Here is a 25305-nt window from a genome sequence, read left to right on the forward strand (position 1 = left end):
AGTTGAGCTTATCTGAAAATTCGCGCAGCTGTGCAGTCGCGCCCTTGTCCACCTTTCTCAAACCCAAAATTTCAGAGATGTGTGCCTGAAAAATAAGACGCTTGTTATTAAAACGCTTATCAAGCAGTTCTAAAGCGGCAGCATAATTTGCGTTTGAAGTTTCCAATGAGCGAATTGTATCCAGCGCTGTTCCTTTAAGGCATGACCGTAGATGCTGGAGTTTTTCAATGTTGGTCAAATACGGATCCTTGTCAATGACCGTGGTGAACAGGTTCGAGAAATCGGCCCATTCTGTGTAGCCTCCACTAAACTCCGGCAATTTAAGTTGAGGCAATCGAGAGTGGTTTGGAACAACAAAGGTAGAACGCGAGTCATCGGCTGCGGCTGAATTGAAGGTGGAACAATGCGGAATCTGCTGAACCTTGCTTCGATTTCCGCGCTCGCGTTGAAGGGACAGCCGTAGCTGCCTAATAGTTGACTCAAAACTTGTCTGAAGATCCTCATCAACGCTGGCATGATCCACCTCCAACAAACCATCACAGACTATCTCAAATTTCGCCTGCAAGTCAGATGCCATGCTTATGTAATCTTGCAGCTCGTAGTCATCAACATCGCGAAGTCGAGCGGGATCAAGTTCCGAGGACAATCTATTGAGTCGATCAGTTAAATTCTTGATCTTTATTTTAAAAACAGCAGCCTGGGTTCCAACCGCCACTTGACTAGCTGATGTCGCCTCATCATTTCCATTTGCACTTGCACCTTCATCAAACATTATGAATGTAGCGCACAACAAGGTTCACACAGCCGAACTACAATACAAGTCTGATCGCGCAAGTGTTCGTTCGAGCGAGATAGCGTATAGCGGGTTATAGCGCGCAACGATTAGCGGGGATTTGCTACGGCGTTTATGTATAACAACCAACTGTATGCAGATGCGCAAGCAAACGGCTCACCACACAGCTTTGCCCGAACTGATAACTGTCCGTTGACACGACAAGAACGAAGTACAAGAAAAAATAGAAAAAATGAAAGAAAGAAAAATTCACGTCGGGGTCACCAAGCCCTTGCCTTCCAACGGGGGGAGAATGTTTGGTCAAGTAACAGCAGAGATAACACCGACGGCTGCGGACATCATCCAACAGCAGAAAATAACAATCATAATTACAGCCTAAGAGCAAATAGTTTTTTTTGCGCGCTCTTTGTAAGCTGCTGTCCACTCTCCTTCTGAATTGCTTTGCTTGCATTGCTGCCCTTCGCTCTAACCGGCGAGCGTCTTATTGGAGTTTCGTTTCGATTCGCTTTACATATTGTCATAACCAGTCAGTCTTTCGTTTTGATCGCAACCTAGGCACAACTAATTCGAGTTGGCTGCCAAGCAACAATTTAAAACTTATAATTTCTAATAAGTGCCCTGCGCGGCAAATAAATCCATTTGAAAACTAATCTAAGTGTTTGAATTTCGCTGCACAAGCAGTTAGAATTAATTGGTTGCAAAAAAGCTTGCAACTACACATTTTGGTGACCCCGACGTGAATTTTTCTTTCTTTCATTTTTTCTATTTTTTCTTGTACTTCGTTCTTGTCGTGTCAACGGACAGTTATCAGTTCGGGCAAAGCTGTGTGGTGAGCCGTTTGCTTGCGCATCTGCATACAGTTGGTTGTTATACATAAACGCCGTAGCAAATCCCCGCTAATCGTTGCGCGCTATAACCCGCTATACGCTATCTCGCTCGAACGAACACTTGCGCGATCAGACTTGTATTGTAGTTCGGCTGTGTGAACCTTGTTGTGCGCTACATTCATAATGTTTGATGAAGGTGCAAGTGCAAATGGAAATGATGAGGCGACATCAGCTAGTCAAGTGGCGGTTGGAACCCAGGCTGCTGTTTTTAAAATAAAGATCAAGAATTTAACTGATCGACTCAATAGATTGTCCTCGGAACTTGATCCCGCTCGACTTCGCGATGTTGATGACTACGAGCTGCAAGATTACATAAGCATGGCATCTGACTTGCAGGCGAAATTTGAGATAGTCTGTGATGGTTTGTTGGAGGTGGATCATGCCAGCGTTGATGAGGATCTTCAGACAAGTTTTGAGTCAACTATTAGGCAGCTACGGCTGTCCCTTCAACGCGAGCGCGGAAATCGAAGCAAGGTTCAGCAGATTCCGCATTGTTCCACCTTCAATTCAGCCGCAGCCGATGACTCGCGTTCTACCTTTGTTGTTCCAAACCACTCTCGATTGCCTCAACTTAAATTGCCGGAGTTTAGTGGAGGCTACACAGAATGGGCCGATTTCTCGAACCTGTTCACCACGGTCATTGACAAGGATCCGTATTTGACCAACATTGAAAAACTCCAGCATCTACGGTCATGCCTTAAAGGAACAGCGCTGGATATAATTCGCTCATTGGAAATTTCAAACGCAAATTATGCTGCCGCTTTAGAACTGCTTGATAAGCGTTTTAATAACAAGCGTCTTATTTTTCAGGCACACATCTCTGAAATTTTGGGTTTGAGAAAGGTGGACAAGGGCGCGACTGCACAGCTGCGCGAATTTTCAGATAAGCTCAACTCTCATCTACGTGCTTTAAAATCGATGGGCAGTGTGGAACAGATCGCCGGTTGCGTCATAGTACATACGTTGCTGCAAAAACTAGATAGCGTTACGCAGGCTAGCTGGGAGGATGATGCGCCGTTGGACGTCATACCATCATGCGAGCGGTTTACAACCTTCATAGAGAGGCGTTGCCAAAGGCTGGAAAATGCGGATCACGCTACGGCAATGTACACGCCTAGCTCCCAGGTGGGCCAGAACAACAGTAGTAGAAGAACGTTTGTAGTGACTAGGAATGGAACGAGTGCTTGTGTGTTTTGTGAAGTCGCAGGCCACTCTATTTATAAATGTTTGCAATTCGCAAATTTATCGCCCTTGCTGCGCCTTCACGAAGCCAAGCGGCTTGCGCTGTGCCTAAACTGCCTGCAAAGGGGACATCAGCTGAGAGTCTGCGGCTCCAGCGCTTGCAGAGTTTGTGGAAGCAAACATCATAGCTTGTTGCATCTTGGCAACACAAGCAGTCACATCGCTGCTTCTAGCCCAAACAATGCTCAAGATACCGAAACTTATTCGTCATCCCAAAACACCTTGGCGGCACTTTTATCTTCGCCTCTCACTACCGCCCAGCATCTCAAGCACGATGTGGTCCTGCTTGCCACTGCCGTCATCAACGTGAAAAATCGCGCTGGCTCCTTGGTGCCTTGCCGTGCGTTGCTCGACTCTGGGTCGCAGTTGCACATCATCACCTCTCGTCTTGCTCATCAGCTCCAGCTGCGCAAATTCAAGTCAACAGCAATCGTCTCTGGCATTGGTGATGCAGCATTTGCGTCCGATGGGTTTTCGGTCAACATCAATGTCAAATCTCGAGTGTCGGAGTACTCCACATGCATCCCGGCCTTGATTGCACCATCCATCACCGATAATCAGCCTGGCTTCACTCTTGACCCTGCATCATGGAACATTCCATCAAATATACAACTAGCTGATCCTGAATTCTTTAAATCTCAGCAAATCGACATGTTGATTGGAGCCAGTCTGTTCTTCGATCTGCTATGCGTCGGCCAGATTAAACTAGCTGCTGGACTGCCGATATTGCAAAAGACTCGCCTTGGTTGGGTGGCTACGGGAGGTGCCTCACATGCTGGAAAATCATCATTCATGGCCATGAGATCAATGGAGAATCCAGATCTGCTGGTTGACTCGCATCTGCAGCCTAATACACAGATTGATGAATTAATCCGTCGTTTTTGGGAATTGGAATGCTGCACCGACCCTGAGTCCTTACCAAACAAGGAGGAACGCGACTGTGAGGCACACTTTCAGGCCAATTTTAAACGTCTGTCGACTGGCGACTATTCAGTTCGTTTACCGCTACGTCTAGGCATGTATCCGCTGGGTGACTCCTATCAACAGGCGGTTCGTCGATTCCTGAACTTAGAAAGAAAACTAGACCGTAATCCACTATTGAAACCCCAGTATGCAGCATTTATCAAGGAGTATCTTGACTTGGGTCACATGTCACTTGTTACCTCAGCTGCACTGGGCCAATGCAAGTACTACCTGCCACATCACTGCGTGCTGAAGGAGGATAGCACTACAACCAAGCTAAGGGTCGTGTTTGATGGCTCAGCAGTTACTACCTCTGGACACTCGCTGAATGATGCACTGATGGCAGGTCCTACCATCCAACCGAAGCTGTTTTCGATACTGATGCGGTTTCGTACATTTGCAGTCGCCCTGACAGGCGATATATGCAAAATGTATCGATGCGTACGAGTCGAACCCGCAGACAGTTATTTTCAATGTATCTTGTGGCGTGAGTCTCAGCATCAGAAGATACAGATTTACAAATTAGACACCGTCACCTACGGCACAAAACCAGCATCGTTTCTCTCAGTGCGAGCTATGCACCAACTGGCCATGGATGAGCAGAAAACTTTCCCTATTGGCTCTGACATTGTTAAAAGAGATTTCTACGTGGATGACCTCATTTCTGGTGGTAGCTGTGTTCAAGAAGCAATTGAGATATTGAAACAAACATCTGGACTACTCGCCAAGGGGAACTTTAGGCTGCGCAAATGGTGTTCTAGCGACACATCTGTACTCCAAAACATACCGGAAGAGGATAGAGAAACGCTGCTTAAGTTTGACGATGGCAGTGACATCACGAAAACGTTAGGCCTCGTTTGGGATCCCGCTTCAGACTGTTTCCTTTTCTCCTTCTCTCCACTGAGGTTGCCCTCCAGACTGACAAAACGGTCAATACTCTCCGCAATTGCTCGCTTTTACGACCCCCTTGGTCTTGTTGGTCCCGTAATAACAAAATCGAAAATTTTTATGCAGGATCTCTGGAGAGAAAAGCTGGACTGGGATGAGAGCCTGCCCGTACACTTAAGCACAGCCTGGGTCAACTTCTGCGCTGATTTTGAGTATACTCAGCAATTCCAGTATCCCCGTCGAGCACTCTCATCAGACAGTACAGTGGAGATTCACGGATTTTGTGATGCCAGCCTAAGCGCTTATGGAGCATGCGTCTATACAGTCTCAAAGTGCAATGGCAACACCAGCGTGCGTCTCTTATGCTCCAAATCGCGTGTCGCGCCTGTGAAAACCATCACGGTACCAAAGCTGGAACTCTGCGGAGCTGCATTACTGGCTCAACTTCTCAGCGAAATATGCCAAATGAAAGTGTTCGACTGTCGGTATTACTGTTGGTCAGACTCTGCCGTGACTTTGGCTTGGATTCGCAATGATGCTTCGAAATTCAATGTTTTCGTTGCCAACCGAGTCGCAGCCATCCAAGAGCTCACCACTGGAATGGAATGGCATCATATTCCCACCGAATTAAACCCGGCGGATATAATTTCACGAGGAGCGCTGCCTAGTGAGCTCTTCCGGTCTCCATTATGGGCCCATGGTCCGAGTTTTCTCAGTAAGGGAAAGGAAGAGTGGCCTGCCTCCTGTGTACCTGTCGAATCCTTACCAGAACTTCGACACAAGGTACTCCTCGGAACTGCAGCGCAACCGGATCTCTCGATTGGTTGCAAGTTCATCAATTCGTTTTCCAAGCTGCAGCGGGTCTTTGCTTATGTTTACAAATTTGTAAATCGAATCCGAGGAGCTGAACTAACCGTTGACCACTTGCATCATGGCACACATTGGTTGCTGCGGTCAGTGCAAATGGCTACTCTCAGCGATGACTACAAGGCATTGAAGGAAGGAAGGCATGTCAAACCGTCTAGCTCAATGGCCTCTCTTGCACCATTCCTTGACGACTTCGGCCTACTTCGCATCGGTGGACGGCTGAAAAACTCGTCGTTGGACTTCTCAGCGCGACATCCGATTATATTGCCCCGTCAGCATCCTGTGACGCGAGCAATCATAGTTTACTTTCATAAACGAAACTTACACGCTGGACCTCGCGCTTTATTGTCTTCGATTCGGCTCCAGTACTGGCCCATTGGCGGTCGAAAAACAGTCTCCAGTATTGTTGCCAAATGCATAATCTGTTTTCGTGCCAAGCCACGATTGGCCGAGCATATAATGGCAGACCTACCAGCTGATCGTCTTAATACATCGTATCCCTTTATGGTCACTGGCGTTGATTACTGTGGACCATTTTACTACAAGAACGAAGTGCGCAACAGGCCACCAGTGAAATGCTATATCAGTCTGTTCATATGCTTCGCTACAAAGGCGGTGCACTTAGAGCTTGTAAAGGACTTGTCCACAACATCGTTTCTAAACGCCCTAAAACGTTTCATCCTGACTCGCTCTCGACCTTCAAGGATCTGGTCTGACAATGCGACAAACTTCGTAGGTGCCAAGAACGAACTAGCAGATCTGAACCGCCTGTTCCTGAGAGACGAGCATGTCAAGGCCGTTAACGAGTTTTGCCTAACCGAATCAATTGAATGGTTGTTCATCCCTCCTCGCTCTCCGCACTTTGGTGGACTATGGGAAGCCGCTGTGAAGACTGCTAAGCACCACTTTTATCGATCTGTTTGCTCTTCCATTTTGGATTTCGATTCGCTGCGTACGCTCGTCTGCCACATCACGGCAATTATTAATTCTCGACCATTACTTCCACTTTCAGAGCATCCAGGTGATCTTGACGTCTTGACACCCGCACACTTCCTGGGTACAGCGCCATCTTCATCATACATTGAGCCCGATCTAAGGCAGCTTAACTTCAATCGGCTTAATTATTTTCAGCGCGTCACATATCTCCAACAAGTATTCTGGGCCCGTTGGCGCGAAGAGTATTTGACGCTTCTTCAACAGCGCTCCAAATGGCGCACTCCTCAGCCTGGACTCTCCATTAACGATGTTGTCCTTGTAAAGGATGAGAATCTACCGCCGCTGAAGTGGCCACTCGCCAGAGTGCAAGAGCTGATCTCTGGATCTGATGGGGTATCCAGAGTTGCTGTGCTTCAAACTGCGACTGGAGTCATACGTAGAGCTGTACGAAAGCTGTGTTTGCTGCCCAAACAGGATGATGTTGAAAGCCCTTGCCTTCCAACGGGGGGAGAATGTTTGGTCAAGTAACAGCAGAGATAACACCGACGGCTGCGGACATCATCCAACAGCAGAAAATAACAATCATAATTACAGCCTAAGAGCAAATAGTTTTTTTGCGCGCTCTTTGTAAGCTGCTGTCCACTCTCCTTCTGAATTGCTTTGCTTGCATTGCTGCCCTTCGCTCTAACCGGCGAGCGTCTTATTGGAGTTTCGTTTCGATTCGCTTTACATATTGTCATAACCAGTCAGTCTTTCGTTTTGATCGCAACCTAGGCACAACTAATTCGAGTTGGCTGCCAAGCAACAATTTAAAACTTATAATTTCTAATAAGTGCCCTGCGCGGCAAATAAATCCATTTGAAAACTAATCTAAGTGTTTGAATTTCGCTGCACAAGCAGTTAGAATTAATTGGTTGCAAAAAAGCTTGCAACTACACATTTTGAAACGCTTATCAAGCAGTTCTAAAACGTTTCATCCTGTTTCAAATGTGTAGTTGCAAGCTTTTTTGCAACCAATTAATTCTAACTGCTTGTGCAGCGAAATTCAAACACTTAGATTAGTTTTCAAATGGATTTATTTGCCGCGCAGGGCACTTATTAGAATTTATAAGTTTTAAATTGTTGCTTGGCAGCCAACTCGAATTAGTTGTGCCTAGGTTGCGATCAAAACGAAAGACTGACTGGTTATGACAATATGTAAAGCGAATCGAAACGAAACTCCAATAAGACGCTCGCCGGTTAGAGCGAAGGGCAGCAATGCAAGCAAAGCAATTCAGAAGGAGAGTGGACAGCAGCTTACAAAGAGCGCGCAAAAAAACTATTTGCTCTTAGGCTGTAATTATGATTGTTATTTTCTGCTGTTGGATGATGTCCGCAGCCGTCGGTGTTATCTCTGCTGTTACTTGACCAAACATTCTCCCCCCGTTGGAAGGCAAGGGCTTTCAACATCATCCTGTTTGGGCAGCAAACACAGCTTTCGTACAGCTCTACGTATGACTCCAGTCGCAGTTTGAAGCACAGCAACTCTGGATACCCCATCAGATCCAGAGATCAGCTCTTGCACTCTGGCGAGTGGCCACTTCAGCGGCGGTAGATTCTCATCCTTTACAAGGACAACATCGTTAATGGAGAGTCCAGGCTGAGGAGTGCGCCATTTGGAGCGCTGTTGAAGAAGCGTCAAATACTCTTCGCGCCAACGGGCCCAGAATACTTGTTGGAGATATGTGACGCGCTGAAAATGATTAAGCCGATTGAAGTTAAGCTGCCTTAGATCGGGCTCAATGTATGATGAAGATGGCGCTGTACCCAGGAAGTGTGCGGGTGTCAAGACGTCAAGATCACCTGGATGCTCTGAAAGTGGAAGTAATGGTCGAGAATTAATAATTGCCGTGATGTGGCAGACGAGCGTACGCAGCGAATCGAAATCCAAAATGGAAGAGCAAACAGATCGATAAAAGTGGTGCTTAGCAGTCTTCACAGCGGCTTCCCATAGTCCACCAAAGTGCGGAGAGCGAGGAGGGATGAACAACCATTCAATTGATTCGGTTAGGCAAAACTCGTTAACGGCCTTGACATGCTCGTCTCTCAGGAACAGGCGGTTCAGATCTGCTAGTTCGTTCTTGGCACCTACGAAGTTTGTCGCATTGTCAGACCAGATCCTTGAAGGTCGAGAGCGAGTCAGGATGAAACGTTTTAGGGCGTTTAGAAACGATGTTGTGGACAAGTCCTTTACAAGCTCTAAGTGCACCGCCTTTGTAGCGAAGCATATGAACAGACTGATATAGCATTTCACTGGTGGCCTGTTGCGCACTTCGTTCTTGTAGTAAAATGGTCCACAGTAATCAACGCCAGTGACCATAAAGGGATACGATGTATTAAGACGATCAGCTGGTAGGTCTGCCATTATATGCTCGGCCAATCGTGGCTTGGCACGAAAACAGATTATGCATTTGGCAACAATACTGGAGACTGTTTTTCGACCGCCAATGGGCCAGTACTGGAGCCGAATCGAAGACAATAAAGCGCGAGGTCCAGCGTGTAAGTTTCGTTTATGAAAGTAAACTATGATTGCTCGCGTCACAGGATGCTGACGGGGCAATATAATCGGATGTCGCGCTGAGAAGTCCAACGACGAGTTTTTCAGCCGTCCACCGATGCGAAGTAGGCCGAAGTCGTCAAGGAATGGTGCAAGAGAGGCCATTGAGCTAGACGGTTTGACATGCCTTCCTTCCTTCAATGCCTTGTAGTCATCGCTGAGAGTAGCCATTTGCACTGACCGCAGCAACCAATGTGTGCCATGATGCAAGTGGTCAACGGTTAGTTCAGCTCCTCGGATTCGATTTACAAATTTGTAAACATAAGCAAAGACCCGCTGCAGCTTGGAAAACGAATTGATGAACTTGCAACCAATCGAGAGATCCGGTTGCGCTGCAGTTCCGAGGAGTACCTTGTGTCGAAGTTCTGGTAAGGATTCGACAGGTACACAGGAGGCAGGCCACTCTTCCTTTCCCTTACTGAGAAAACTCGGACCATGGGCCCATAATGGAGACCGGAAGAGCTCACTAGGCAGCGCTCCTCGTGAAATTATATCCGCCGGGTTTAATTCGGTGGGAATATGATGCCATTCCATTCCAGTGGTGAGCTCTTGGATGGCTGCGACTCGGTTGGCAACGAAAACATTGAATTTCGAAGCATCATTGCGAATCCAAGCCAAAGTCACGGCAGAGTCTGACCAACAGTAATACCGACAGTCGAACACTTTCATTTGGCATATTTCGCTGAGAAGTTGAGCCAGTAATGCAGCTCCGCAGAGTTCCAGCTTTGGTACCGTGATGGTTTTCACAGGCGCGACACGCGATTTGGAGCATAAGAGACGCACGCTGGTGTTGCCATTGCACTTTGAGACTGTATAGACGCATGCTCCATAAGCGCTTAGGCTGGCATCACAAAATCCGTGAATCTCCACTGTACTGTCTGATGAGAGTGCTCGACGGGGATACTGGAATTGCTGAGTATACTCAAAATCAGCGCAGAAGTTGACCCAGGCTGTGCTTAAGTGTACAGGCAGGCTCTCATCCCAGTCCAGCTTTTCTCTCCAGAGATCCTGCATAAAAATTTTCGATTTTGTTATTACGGGACCAACAAGACCAAGGGGGTCGTAAAAGCGAGCAATTGCGGAGAGTATTGACCGTTTTGTCAGTCTGGAGGGCAACCTCAGTGGAGAGAAGGAGAAAAGGAAACAGTCTGAAGCGGGATCCCAAACGAGGCCTAACGTTTTCGTGATGTCACTGCCATCGTCAAACTTAAGCAGCGTTTCTCTATCCTCTTCCGGTATGTTTTGGAGTACAGATGTGTCGCTAGAACACCATTTGCGCAGCCTAAAGTTCCCCTTGGCGAGTAGTCCAGATGTTTGTTTCAATATCTCAATTGCTTCTTGAACACAGCTACCACCAGAAATGAGGTCATCCACGTAGAAATCTCTTTTAACAATGTCAGAGCCAATAGGGAAAGTTTTCTGCTCATCCATGGCCAGTTGGTGCATAGCTCGCACTGAGAGAAACGATGCTGGTTTTGTGCCGTAGGTGACGGTGTCTAATTTGTAAATCTGTATCTTCTGATGCTGAGACTCACGCCACAAGATACATTGAAAATAACTGTCTGCGGGTTCGACTCGTACGCATCGATACATTTTGCATATATCGCCTGTCAGGGCGACTGCAAATGTACGAAACCGCATCAGTATCGAAAACAGCTTCGGTTGGATGGTAGGACCTGCCATCAGTGCATCATTCAGCGAGTGTCCAGAGGTAGTAACTGCTGAGCCATCAAACACGACCCTTAGCTTGGTTGTAGTGCTATCCTCCTTCAGCACGCAGTGATGTGGCAGGTAGTACTTGCATTGGCCCAGTGCAGCTGAGGTAACAAGTGACATGTGACCCAAGTCAAGATACTCCTTGATAAATGCTGCATACTGGGGTTTCAATAGTGGATTACGGTCTAGTTTTCTTTCTAAGTTCAGGAATCGACGAACCGCCTGTTGATAGGAGTCACCCAGCGGATACATGCCTAGACGTAGCGGTAAACGAACTGAATAGTCGCCAGTCGACAGACGTTTAAAATTGGCCTGAAAGTGTGCCTCACAGTCGCGTTCCTCCTTGTTTGGTAAGGACTCAGGGTCGGTGCAGCATTCCAATTCCCAAAAACGACGGATTAATTCATCAATCTGTGTATTAGGCTGCAGATGCGAGTCAACCAGCAGATCTGGATTCTCCATTGATCTCATGGCCATGAATGATGATTTTCCAGCATGTGAGGCACCTCCCGTAGCCACCCAACCAAGGCGAGTCTTTTGCAATATCGGCAGTCCAGCAGCTAGTTTAATCTGGCCGACGCATAGCAGATCGAAGAACAGACTGGCTCCAATCAACATGTCGATTTGCTGAGATTTAAAGAATTCAGGATCAGCTAGTTGTATATTTGATGGAATGTTCCATGATGCAGGGTCAAGAGTGAAGCCAGGCTGATTATCGGTGATGGATGGTGCAATCAAGGCCGGGATGCATGTGGAGTACTCCGACACTCGAGATTTGACATTGATGTTGACCGAAAACCCATCGGACGCAAATGCTGCATCACCAATGCCAGAGACGATTGCTGTTGACTTGAATTTGCGCAGCTGGAGCTGATGAGCAAGACGAGAGGTGATGATGTGCAACTGCGACCCAGAGTCGAGCAACGCACGGCAAGGCACCAAGGAGCCAGCGCGATTTTTCACGTTGATGACGGCAGTGGCAAGCAGGACCACATCGTGCTTGAGATGCTGGGCGGTAGTGAGAGGCGAAGATAAAAGTGCCGCCAAGGTGTTTTGGGATGACGAATAAGTTTCGGTATCTTGAGCATTGTTTGGGCTAGAAGCAGCGATGTGACTGCTTGTGTTGCCAAGATGCAACAAGCTATGATGTTTGCTTCCACAAACTCTGCAAGCGCTGGAGCCGCAGACTCTCAGCTGATGTCCCCTTTGCAGGCAGTTTAGGCACAGCGCAAGCCGCTTGGCTTCGTGAAGGCGCAGCAAGGGCGATAAATTTGCGAATTGCAAACATTTATAAATAGAGTGGCCTGCGACTTCACAAAACACACAAGCACTCGTTCCATTCCTAGTCACTACAAACGTTCTTCTACTACTGTTGTTCTGGCCCACCTGGGAGCTAGGCGTGTACATTGCCGTAGCGTGATCCGCATTTTCCAGCCTTTGGCAACGCCTCTCTATGAAGGTTGTAAACCGCTCGCATGATGGTATGACGTCCAACGGCGCATCATCCTCCCAGCTAGCCTGCGTAACGCTATCTAGTTTTTGCAGCAACGTATGTACTATGACGCAACCGGCGATCTGTTCCACACTGCCCATCGATTTTAAAGCACGTAGATGAGAGTTGAGCTTATCTGAAAATTCGCGCAGCTGTGCAGTCGCGCCCTTGTCCACCTTTCTCAAACCCAAAATTTCAGAGATGTGTGCCTGAAAAATAAGACGCTTGTTATTAAAACGCTTATCAAGCAGTTCTAAAGCGGCAGCATAATTTGCGTTTGAAATTTCCAATGAGCGAATTGTATCCAGCGCTGTTCCTTTAAGGCATGACCGTAGATGCTGGAGTTTTTCAATGTTGGTCAAATACGGATCCTTGTCAATGACCGTGGTGAACAGGTTCGAGAAATCGGCCCATTCTGTGTAGCCTCCACTAAACTCCGGCAATTTAAGTTGAGGCAATCGAGAGTGGTTTGGAACAACAAAGGTAGAACGCGAGTCATCGGCTGCGGCTGAATTGAAGGTGGAACAATGCGGAATCTGCTGAACCTTGCTTCGATTTCCGCGCTCGCGTTGAAGGGACAGCCGTAGCTGCCTAATAGTTGACTCAAAACTTGTCTGAAGATCCTCATCAACGCTGGCATGATCCACCTCCAACAAACCATCACAGACTATCTCAAATTTCGCCTGCAAGTCAGATGCCATGCTTATGTAATCTTGCAGCTCGTAGTCATCAACATCGCGAAGTCGAGCGGGATCAAGTTCCGAGGACAATCTATTGAGTCGATCAGTTAAATTCTTGATCTTTATTTTAAAAACAGCAGCCTGGGTTCCAACCGCCACTTGACTAGCTGATGTCGCCTCATCATTTCCATTTGCACTTGCACCTTCATCAAACATTATGAATGTAGCGCACAACAAGGTTCACACAGCCGAACTACAATACAAGTCTGATCGCGCAAGTGTTCGTTCGAGCGAGATAGCGTATAGCGGGTTATAGCGCGCAACGATTAGCGGGGATTTGCTACGGCGTTTATGTATAACAACCAACTGTATGCAGATGCGCAAGCAAACGGCTCACCACACAGCTTTGCCCGAACTGATAACTGTCCGTTGACACGACAAGAACGAAGTACAAGAAAAAATAGAAAAAATGAAAGAAAGAAAATTCACGTCGGGGTCACCAAAATGAACTCTTTGGTGACCCCGACGTGATTTTTCTTTCTTTCATTTTTTCTATTTTTTCTTGTACTTCGTTCTTGTCGTGTCAACGGACAGTTATCAGTTCGGGCAAAGCTGTGTGGTGAGCCGTTTGCTTGCGCATCTGCATACAGTTGGTTGTTATACATAAACGCCGTAGCAAATCCCCGCTAATCGTTGCGCGCTATAACCCGCTATACGCTATCTCGCTCGAACGAACACTTGCGCGATCAGACTTGTATTGTAGTTCGGCTGTGTGAACCTTGTTGTGCGCTACATTCATAATGTTTGATGAAGGTGCAAGTGCAAATGGAAATGATGAGGCGACATCAGCTAGTCAAGTGGCGGTTGGAACCCAGGCTGCTGTTTTTAAAATAAAGATCAAGAATTTAACTGATCGACTCAATAGATTGTCCTCGGAACTTGATCCCGCTCGACTTCGCGATGTTGATGACTACGAGCTGCAAGATTACATAAGCATGGCATCTGACTTGCAGGCGAAATTTGAGATAGTCTGTGATGGTTTGTTGGAGGTGGATCATGCCAGCGTTGATGAGGATCTTCAGACAAGTTTTGAGTCAACTATTAGGCAGCTACGGCTGTCCCTTCAACGCGAGCGCGGAAATCGAAGCAAGGTTCAGCAGATTCCGCATTGTTCCACCTTCAATTCAGCCGCAGCCGATGACTCGCGTTCTACCTTTGTTGTTCCAAACCACTCTCGATTGCCTCAACTTAAATTGCCGGAGTTTAGTGGAGGCTACACAGAATGGGCCGATTTCTCGAACCTGTTCACCACGGTCATTGACAAGGATCCGTATTTGACCAACATTGAAAAACTCCAGCATCTACGGTCATGCCTTAAAGGAACAGCGCTGGATACAATTCGCTCATTGGAAATTTCAAACGCAAATTATGCTGCCGCTTTAGAACTGCTTGATAAGCGTTTTAATAACAAGCGTCTTATTTTTCAGGCACACATCTCTGAAATTTTGGGTTTGAGAAAGGTGGACAAGGGCGCGACTGCACAGCTGCGCGAATTTTCAGATAAGCTCAACTCTCATCTACGTGCTTTAAAATCGATGGGCAGTGTGGAACAGATCGCCGGTTGCGTCATAGTACATACGTTGCTGCAAAAACTAGATAGCGTTACGCAGGCTAGCTGGGAGGATGATGCGCCGTTGGACGTCATACCATCATGCGAGCGGTTTACAACCTTCATAGAGAGGCGTTGCCAAAGGCTGGAAAATGCGGATCACGCTACGGCAATGTACACGCCTAGCTCCCAGGTGGGCCAGAACAACAGTAGTAGAAGAACGTTTGTAGTGACTAGGAATGGAACGAGTGCTTGTGTGTTTTGTGAAGTCGCAGGCCACTCTATTTATAAATGTTTGCAATTCGCAAATTTATCGCCCTTGCTGCGCCTTCACGAAGCCAAGCGGCTTGCGCTGTGCCTAAACTGCCTGCAAAGGGGACATCAGCTGAGAGTCTGCGGCTCCAGCGCTTGCAGAGTTTGTGGAAGCAAACATCATAGCTTGTTGCATCTTGGCAACACAAGCAGTCACATCGCTGCTTCTAGCCCAAACAATGCTCAAGATACCGAAACTTATTCGTCATCCCAAAACACCTTGGCGGCACTTTTATCTTCGCCTCTCACTACCGCCCAGCATCTCAAGCACGATGTGGTCCTGCTTGCCACTGCCGTCATCAACGTGAAAAATCGCGCTGGCTCCTTGGTGCCTTGCCGTGCGTTGCTCGACTCTGGGTCGCAGTTGCACATCATCACCTCTCGTCTTGCTCATCAGCTCCAGCTGCGCAAATTCAAGTCAACAGTAATCGTCTCTGGCATTGGTGATGCAGCATTTGCGTCCGATGGGTTTTCGGTCAACATCAATGTCAAATCTCGAGTGTCGGAGTACTCCACATGCATCCCGGCCTTGATTGCACCATCCATCACCGATAATCAGCCTGGCTTCACTCTTGACCCTGCATCATGGAACATTCCATCAAATATACAACTAGCTGATCCTGAATTCTTTAAATCTCAGCAAATCGACATGTTGATTGGAGCCAGTCTGTTCTTCGATCTGCTATGCGTCGGCCAGATTAAACTAGCTGCTGGACTGCCGATATTGCAAAAGACTCGCCTTGGTTGGGTGGCTACGGGAGGTGCCTCACATGCTGGAAAATCATCATTCATGGCCATGAGATCAATGGAGAATCCAGATCTGCTGGTTGACTCGCATCTGCAGCCTAATACACAGATTGATGAATTAATCCGTCGTTTTTGGGAATTGGAATGCTGCACCGACCCTGAGTCCTTACCAAACAAGGAGGAACGCGACTGTGAGGCACACTTTCAGGCCAATTTTAAACGTCTGTCGACTGGCGACTATTCAGTTCGTTTACCGCTACGTCTAGGCATGTATCCGCTGGGTGACTCCTATCAACAGGCGGTTCGTCGATTCCTGAACTTAGAAAGAAAACTAGACCGTAATCCACTATTGAAACCCCAGTATGCAGCATTTATCAAGGAGTATCTTGACTTGGGTCACATGTCACTTGTTACCTCAGCTGCACTGGGCCAATGCAAGTACTACCTGCCACATCACTGCGTGCTGAAGGAGGATAGCACTACAACCAAGCTAAGGGTCGTGTTTGATGGCTCAGCAGTTACTACCTCTGGACACTCGCTGAATGATGCACTGATGGCAGGTCCTACCATCCAACCGAAGCTGTTTTCGATACTGATGCGGTTTCGTACATTTGCAGTCGCCCTGACAGGCGATATATGCAAAATGTATCGATGCGTACGAGTCGAACCCGCAGACAGTTATTTTCAATGTATCTTGTGGCGTGAGTCTCAGCATCAGAAGATACAGATTTACAAATTAGACACCGTCACCTACGGCACAAAACCAGCATCGTTTCTCTCAGTGCGAGCTATGCACCAACTGGCCATGGATGAGCAGAAAACTTTCCCTATTGGCTCTGACATTGTTAAAAGAGATTTCTACGTGGATGACCTCATTTCTGGTGGTAGCTGTGTTCAAGAAGCAATTGAGATATTGAAACAAACATCTGGACTACTCGCCAAGGGGAACTTTAGGCTGCGCAAATGGTGTTCTAGCGACACATCTGTACTCCAAAACATACCGGAAGAGGATAGAGAAACGCTGCTTAAGTTTGACGATGGCAGTGACATCACGAAAACGTTAGGCCTCGTTTGGGATCCCGCTTCAGACTGTTTCCTTTTCTCCTTCTCTCCACTGAGGTTGCCCTCCAGACTGACAAAACGGTCAATACTCTCCGCAATTGCTCGCTTTTACGACCCCCTTGGTCTTGTTGGTCCCGTAATAACAAAATCGAAAATTTTTATGCAGGATCTCTGGAGAGAAAGGCTGGACTGGGATGAGAGCCTGCCCGTACACTTAAGCACAGCCTGGGTCAACTTCTGCGCTGATTTTGAGTATACTCAGCAATTCCAGTATCCCCGTCGAGCACTCTCATCAGACAGTACAGTGGAGATTCACGGATTTTGTGATGCCAGCCTAAGCGCTTATGGAGCATGCGTCTATACAGTCTCAAAGTGCAATGGCAACACCAGCGTGCGTCTCTTATGCTCCAAATCGCGTGTCGCGCCTGTGAAAACCATCACGGTACCAAAGCTGGAACTCTGCGGAGCTGCATTACTGGCTCAACTTCTCAGCGAAATATGCCAAATGAAAGTGTTCGACTGTCGGTATTACTGTTGGTCAGACTCTGCCGTGACTTTGGCTTGGATTCGCAATGATGCTTCGAAATTCAATGTTTTCGTTGCCAACCGAGTCGCAGCCATCCAAGAGCTCACCACTGGAATGGAATGGCATCATATTCCCACCGAATTAAACCCGGCGGATATAATTTCACGAGGAGCGCTGCCTAGTGAGCTCTTCCGGTCTCCATTATGGGCCCATGGTCCGAGTTTTCTCAGTAAGGGAAAGGAAGAGTGGCCTGCCTCCTGTGTACCTGTCGAATCCTTACCAGAACTTCGACACAAGGTACTCCTCGGAACTGCAGCGCAACCGGATCTCTCGATTGGTTGCAAGTTCATCAATTCGTTTTCCAAGCTGCAGCGGGTCTTTGCTTATGTTTACAAATTTGTAAATCGAATCCGAGGAGCTGAACTAACCGTTGACCACTTGCATCATGGCACACATTGGTTGCTGCGGTCAGTGCAAATGGCTACTCTCAGCGATGACTACAAGGCATTGAAGGAAGGAAGGCATGTCAAACCGTCTAGCTCAATGGCCTCTCTTGCACCATTCCTTGACGACTTCGGCCTACTTCGCATCGGTGGACGGCTGAAAAACTCGTCGTTGGACTTCTCAGCGCGACATCCGATTATATTGCCCCGTCAGCATCCTGTGACGCGAGCAATCATAGTTTACTTTCATAAACGAAACTTACACGCTGGACCTCGCGCTTTATTGTCTTCGATTCGGCTCCAGTACTGGCCCATTGGCGGTCGAAAAACAGTCTCCAGTATTGTTGCCAAATGCATAATCTGTTTTCGTGCCAAGCCACGATTGGCCGAGCATATAATGGCAGACCTACCAGCTGATCGTCTTAATACATCGTATCCCTTTATGGTCACTGGCGTTGATTACTGTGGACCATTTTACTACAAGAACGAAGTGCGCAACAGGCCACCAGTGAAATGCTATATCAGTCTGTTCATATGCTTCGCTACAAAGGCGGTGCACTTAGAGCTTGTAAAGGACTTGTCCACAACATCGTTTCTAAACGCCCTAAAACGTTTCATCCTGACTCGCTCTCGACCTTCAAGGATCTGGTCTGACAATGCGACAAACTTCGTAGGTGCCAAGAACGAACTAGCAGATCTGAACCGCCTGTTCCTGAGAGACGAGCATGTCAAGGCCGTTAACGAGTTTTGCCTAACCGAATCAATTGAATGGTTGTTCATCCCTCCTCGCTCTCCGCACTTTGGTGGACTATGGGAAGCCGCTGTGAAGACTGCTAAGCACCACTTTTATCGATCTGTTTGCTCTTCCATTTTGGATTTCGATTCGCTGCGTACGCTCGTCTGCCACATCACGGCAATTATTAATTCTCGACCATTACTTCCACTTTCAGAGCATCCAGGTGATCTTGACGTCTTGACACCCGCACACTTCCTGGGTACAGCGCCATCTTCATCATACATTGAGCCCGATCTAAGGCAGCTTAACTTCAATCGGCTTAATTATTTTCAGCGCGTCACATATCTCCAACAAGTATTCTGGGCCCGTTGGCGCGAAGAGTATTTGACGCTTCTTCAACAGCGCTCCAAATGGCGCACTCCTCAGCCTGGACTCTCCATTAACGATGTTGTCCTTGTAAAGGATGAGAATCTACCGCCGCTGAAGTGGCCACTCGCCAGAGTGCAAGAGCTGATCTCTGGATCTGATGGGGTATCCAGAGTTGCTGTGCTTCAAACTGCGACTGGAGTCATACGTAGAGCTGTACGAAAGCTGTGTTTGCTGCCCAAACAGGATGATGTTGAAAGCCCTTGCCTTCCAACGGGGGGAGAATGTTTGGTCAAGTAACAGCAGAGATAACACCGACGGCTGCGGACATCATCCAACAGCAGAAAATAACAATCATAATTACAGCCTAAGAGCAAATAGTTTTTTTTGCGCGCTCTTTGTAAGCTGCTGTGACCCCGACGTGAATTTTTCTTTCTTTCATTTTTTCTATTTTTTCTTGTACTTCGTTCTTGTCGTGTCAACGGACAGTTATCAGTTCGGGCAAAGCTGTGTGGTGAGCCGTTTGCTTGCGCATCTGCATACAGTTGGTTGTTATACATAAACGCCGTAGCAAATCCCCGCTAATCGTTGCGCGCTATAACCCGCTATACGCTATCTCGCTCGAACGAACACTTGCGCGATCAGACTTGTATTGTAGTTCGGCTGTGTGAACCTTGTTGTGCGCTACATTCATAATGTTTGATGAAGGTGCAAGTGCAAATGGAAATGATGAGGCGACATCAGCTAGTCAAGTGGCGGTTGGAACCCAGGCTGCTGTTTTTAAAATAAAGATCAAGAATTTAACTGATCGACTCAATAGATTGTCCTCGGAACTTGATCCCGCTCGACTTCGCGATGTTGATGACTACGAGCTGCAAGATTACATAAGCATGGCATCTGACTTGCAGGCGAAATTTGAGATAGTCTGTGATGGTTTGTTGGAGGTGGATCATGCCAGCGTTGATGAGGATCTTCAGACAAGTTTTGAGTCAACTATTAGGCAGCTACGGCTGTCCCTTCAACGCGAGCGCGGAAATCGAAGCAAGGTTCAGCAGATTCCGCATTGTTCCACCTTCAATTCAGCCGCAGCCGATGACTCGCGTTCTACCTTTGTTGTTCCAAACCACTCTCGATTGCCTCAACTTAAATTGCCGGAGTTTAGTGGAGGCTACACAGAATGGGCCGATTTCTCGAACCTGTTCACCACGGTCATTGACAAGGATCCGTATTTGACCAACATTGAAAAACTCCAGCATCTACGGTCATGCCTTAAAGGAACAGCGCTGGATACAATTCGCTCATTGGAAATTTCAAACGCAAATTATGCTGCCGCTTTAGAACTGCTTGATAAGCGTTTTAATAACAAGCGTCTTATTTTTCAGGCACACATCTCTGAAATTTTGGGTTTGAGAAAGGTGGACAAGGGCGCGACTGCACAGCTGCGCGAATTTTCAGATAAGCTCAACTCTCATCTACGTGCTTTAAAATCGATGGGCAGTGTGGAACAGATCGCCGGTTGCGTCATAGTACATACGTTGCTGCAAAAACTAGATAGCGTTACGCAGGCTAGCTGGGAGGATGATGCGCCGTTGGACGTCATACCATCATGCGAGCGGTTTACAACCTTCATAGAGAGGCGTTGCCAAAGGCTGGAAAATGCGGATCACGCTACGGCAATGTACACGCCTAGCTCCCAGGTGGGCCAGAACAACAGTAGTAGAAGAACGTTTGTAGTGACTAGGAATGGAACGAGTGCTTGTGTGTTTTGTGAAGTCGCAGGCCACTCTATTTATAAATGTTTGCAATTCGCAAATTTATCGCCCTTGCTGCGCCTTCACGAAGCCAAGCGGCTTGCGCTGTGCCTAAACTGCCTGCAAAGGGGACATCAGCTGAGAGTCTGCGGCTCCAGCGCTTGCAGAGTTTGTGGAAGCAAACATCATAGCTTGTTGCATCTTGGCAACACAAGCAGTCACATCGCTGCTTCTAGCCCAAACAATGCTCAAGATACCGAAACTTATTCGTCATCCCAAAACACCTTGGCGGCACTTTTATCTTCGCCTCTCACTACCGCCCAGCATCTCAAGCACGATGTGGTCCTGCTTGCCACTGCCGTCATCAACGTGAAAAATCGCGCTGGCTCCTTGGTGCCTTGCCGTGCGTTGCTCGACTCTGGGTCGCAGTTGCACATCATCACCTCTCGTCTTGCTCATCAGCTCCAGCTGCGCAAATTCAAGTCAACAGCAATCGTCTCTGGCATTGGTGATGCAGCATTTGCGTCCGATGGGTTTTCGGTCAACATCAATGTCAAATCTCGAGTGTCGGAGTACTCCACATGCATCCCGGCCTTGATTGCACCATCCATCACCGATAATCAGCCTGGCTTCACTCTTGACCCTGCATCATGGAACATTCCATCAAATATACAACTAGCTGATCCTGAATTCTTTAAATCTCAGCAAATCGACATGTTGATTGGAGCCAGTCTGTTCTTCGATCTGCTATGCGTCGGCCAGATTAAACTAGCTGCTGGACTGCCGATATTGCAAAAGACTCGCCTTGGTTGGGTGGCTACGGGAGGTGCCTCACATGCTGGAAAATCATCATTCATGGCCATGAGATCAATGGAGAATCCAGATCTGCTGGTTGACTCGCATCTGCAGCCTAATACACAGATTGATGAATTAATCCGTCGTTTTTGGGAATTGGAATGCTGCACCGACCCTGAGTCCTTACCAAACAAGGAGGAACGCGACTGTGAGGCACACTTTCAGGCCAATTTTAAACGTCTGTCGACTGGCGACTATTCAGTTCGTTTACCGCTACGTCTAGGCATGTATCCGCTGGGTGACTCCTATCAACAGGCGGTTCGTCGATTCCTGAACTTAGAAAGAAAACTAGACCGTAATCCACTATTGAAACCCCAGTATGCAGCATTTATCAAGGAGTATCTTGACTTGGGTCACATGTCACTTGTTACCTCAGCTGCACTGGGCCAATGCAAGTACTACCTGCCACATCACTGCGTGCTGAAGGAGGATAGCACTACAACCAAGCTAAGGGTCGTGTTTGATGGCTCAGCAGTTACTACCTCTGGACACTCGCTGAATGATGCACTGATGGCAGGTCCTACCATCCAACCGAAGCTGTTTTCGATACTGATGCGGTTTCGTACATTTGCAGTCGCCCTGACAGGCGATATATGCAAAATGTATCGATGCGTACGAGTCGAACCCGCAGACAGTTATTTTCAATGTATCTTGTGGCGTGAGTCTCAGCATCAGAAGATACAGATTTACAAATTAGACACCGTCACCTACGGCACAAAACCAGCATCGTTTCTCTCAGTGCGAGCTATGCACCAACTGGCCATGGATGAGCAGAAAACTTTCCCTATTGGCTCTGACATTGTTAAAAGAGATTTCTACGTGGATGACCTCATTTCTGGTGGTAGCTGTGTTCAAGAAGCAATTGAGATATTGAAACAAACATCTGGACTACTCGCCAAGGGGAACTTTAGGCTGCGCAAATGGTGTTCTAGCGACACATCTGTACTCCAAAACATACCGGAAGAGGATAGAGAAACGCTGCTTAAGTTTGACGATGGCAGTGACATCACGAAAACGTTAGGCCTCGTTTGGGATCCCGCTTCAGACTGTTTCCTTTTCTCCTTCTCTCCACTGAGGTTGCCCTCCAGACTGACAAAACGGTCAATACTCTCCGCAATTGCTCGCTTTTACGACCCCCTTGGTCTTGTTGGTCCCGTAATAACAAAATCGAAAATTTTTATGCAGGATCTCTGGAGAGAAAAGCTGGACTGGGATGAGAGCCTGCCCGTACACTTAAGCACAGCCTGGGTCAACTTCTGCGCTGATTTTGAGTATACTCAGCAATTCCAGTATCCCCGTCGAGCACTCTCATCAGACAGTACAGTGGAGATTCACGGATTTTGTGATGCCAGCCTAAGCGCTTATGGAGCATGCGTCTATACAGTCTCAAAGTGCAATGGCAACACCAGCGTGCGTCTCTTATGCTCCAAATCGCGTGTCGCGCCTGTGAAAACCATCACGGTACCAAAGCTGGAACTCTGCGGAGCTGCATTACTGGCTCAACTTCTCAGCGAAATATGCCAAATGAAAGTGTTCGACTGTCGGTATTACTGTTGGTCAGACTCTGCCGTGACTTTGGCTTGGATTCGCAATGATGCTTCGAAATTCAATGTTTTCGTTGCCAACCGAGTCGCAGCCATCCAAGAGCTCACCACTGGAATGGAATGGCATCATATTCCCACCGAATTAAACCCGGCGGATATAATTTCACGAGGAGCGCTGCCTAGTGAGCTCTTCCGGTCTCCATTATGGGCCCATGGTCCGAGTTTTCTCAGTAAGGGAAAGGAAGAGTGGCCTGCCTCCTGTGTACCTGTCGAATCCTTACCAGAACTTCGACACAAGGTACTCCTCGGAACTGCAGCGCAACCGGATCTCTCGATTGGTTGCAAGTTCATCAATTCGTTTTCCAAGCTGCAGCGGGTCTTTGCTTATGTTTACAAATTTGTAAATCGAATCCGAGGAGCTGAACTAACCGTTGACCACTTGCATCATGGCACACATTGGTTGCTGCGGTCAGTGCAAATGGCTACTCTCAGCGATGACTACAAGGCATTGAAGGAAGGAAGGCATGTCAAACCGTCTAGCTCAATGGCCTCTCTTGCACCATTCCTTGACGACTTCGGCCTACTTCGCATCGGTGGACGGCTGAAAAACTCGTCGTTGGACTTCTCAGCGCGACATCCGATTATATTGCCCCGTCAGCATCCTGTGACGCGAGCAATCATAGTTTACTTTCATAAACGAAACTTACACGCTGGACCTCGCGCTTTATTGTCTTCGATTCGGCTCCAGTACTGGCCCATTGGCGGTCGAAAAACAGTCTCCAGTATTGTTGCCAAATGCATAATCTGTTTTCGTGCCAAGCCACGATTGGCCGAGCATATAATGGCAGACCTACCAGCTGATCGTCTTAATACATCGTATCCCTTTATGGTCACTGGCGTTGATTACTGTGGACCATTTTACTACAAGAACGAAGTGCGCAACAGGCCACCAGTGAAATGCTATATCAGTCTGTTCATATGCTTCGCTACAAAGGCGGTGCACTTAGAGCTTGTAAAGGACTTGTCCACAACATCGTTTCTAAACGCCCTAAAACGTTTCATCCTGACTCGCTCTCGACCTTCAAGGATCTGGTCTGACAATGCGACAAACTTCGTAGGTGCCAAGAACGAACTAGCAGATCTGAACCGCCTGTTCCTGAGAGACGAGCATGTCAAGGCCGTTAACGAGTTTTGCCTAACCGAATCAATTGAATGGTTGTTCATCCCTCCTCGCTCTCCGCACTTTGGTGGACTATGGGAAGCCGCTGTGAAGACTGCTAAGCACCACTTTTATCGATCTGTTTGCTCTTCCATTTTGGATTTCGATTCGCTGCGTACGCTCGTCTGCCACATCACGGCAATTATTAATTCTCGACCATTACTTCCACTTTCAGAGCATCCAGGTGATCTTGACGTCTTGACACCCGCACACTTCCTGGGTACAGCGCCATCTTCATCATACATTGAGCCCGATCTAAGGCAGCTTAACTTCAATCGGCTTAATTATTTTCAGCGCGTCACATATCTCCAACAAGTATTCTGGGCCCGTTGGCGCGAAGAGTATTTGACGCTTCTTCAACAGCGCTCCAAATGGCGCACTCCTCAGCCTGGACTCTCCATTAACGATGTTGTCCTTGTAAAGGATGAGAATCTACCGCCGCTGAAGTGGCCACTCGCCAGAGTGCAAGAGCTGATCTCTGGATCTGATGGGGTATCCAGAGTTGCTGTGCTTCAAACTGCGACTGGAGTCATACGTAGAGCTGTACGAAAGCTGTGTTTGCTGCCCAAACAGGATGATGTTGAAAGCCCTTGCCTTCCAACGGGGGGAGAATGTTTGGTCAAGTAACAGCAGAGATAACACCGACGGCTGCGGACATCATCCAACAGCAGAAAATAACAATCATAATTACAGCCTAAGAGCAAATAGTTTTTTTGCGCGCTCTTTGTAAGCTGCTGTCCACTCTCCTTCTGAATTGCTTTGCTTGCATTGCTGCCCTTCGCTCTAACCGGCGAGCGTCTTATTGGAGTTTCGTTTCGATTCGCTTTACATATTGTCATAACCAGTCAGTCTTTCGTTTTGATCGCAACCTAGGCACAACTAATTCGAGTTGGCTGCCAAGCAACAATTTAAAACTTATAATTTCTAATAAGTGCCCTGCGCGGCAAATAAATCCATTTGAAAACTAATCTAAGTGTTTGAATTTCGCTGCACAAGCAGTTAGAATTAATTGGTTGCAAAAAAGCTTGCAACTACACATTTTGAAACGCTTATCAAGCAGTTCTAAAACGTTTCA

The 25305-nt window shown here is 47.5% G+C and overlaps 5 protein-coding genes across 7 annotated transcripts in view; 4 read left to right on the plus strand and 1 right to left on the minus strand.

The window, feature by feature from the left end:
* Positions 1-25305, plus strand: part of osp (myosin phosphatase Rho interacting protein outspread) — a 123831-nt gene that overhangs the window by 62876 nt on the left and 35650 nt on the right. The window lies entirely within an intron of this gene.
* LOC138911179 (uncharacterized) lies at positions 1419-7399 on the plus strand. The gene is made up of 2 exons (XM_070208830.1): positions 1419-6592; positions 6653-7399. Exons 1-2 carry the CDS (start codon positions 1804-1806, stop codon positions 7102-7104), a joined length of 5241 nt encoding a protein of 1746 aa, XP_070064931.1. The 5' UTR covers positions 1419-1803; the 3' UTR covers positions 7105-7399.
* LOC138911167 (uncharacterized) lies at positions 7587-13546 on the minus strand. Its single transcript, XM_070208758.1, has 2 exons — positions 8488-13546; positions 7587-8427 (listed from the first exon to the last, which is right to left on the minus strand). The coding sequence occupies exons 1-2, from the start codon at positions 13274-13276 to the stop codon at positions 7976-7978; spliced, it is 5241 nt and encodes a 1746-aa protein (XP_070064859.1). The 5' UTR covers positions 13277-13546; the 3' UTR covers positions 7587-7975.
* LOC138911168 (uncharacterized) lies at positions 13584-19267 on the plus strand. Its single transcript, XM_070208759.1, has 2 exons — positions 13584-18649; positions 18710-19267. The coding sequence occupies exons 1-2, from the start codon at positions 13861-13863 to the stop codon at positions 19159-19161; spliced, it is 5241 nt and encodes a 1746-aa protein (XP_070064860.1). The 5' UTR covers positions 13584-13860; the 3' UTR covers positions 19162-19267.
* On the plus strand, positions 19301-25150 carry LOC138911169 (uncharacterized). Its single transcript, XM_070208760.1, has 2 exons — positions 19301-24345; positions 24406-25150. Exons 1-2 carry the CDS (start codon positions 19557-19559, stop codon positions 24855-24857), a joined length of 5241 nt encoding a protein of 1746 aa, XP_070064861.1. The 5' UTR covers positions 19301-19556; the 3' UTR covers positions 24858-25150.

The sequence above is a fragment of the Drosophila virilis genome, chromosome 4 (genome assembly GCF_030788295.1).
Source record: "Drosophila virilis strain 15010-1051.87 chromosome 4, Dvir_AGI_RSII-ME, whole genome shotgun sequence".
NCBI classification, from domain to species: Eukaryota; Metazoa; Arthropoda; class Insecta; order Diptera; family Drosophilidae; genus Drosophila; species Drosophila virilis.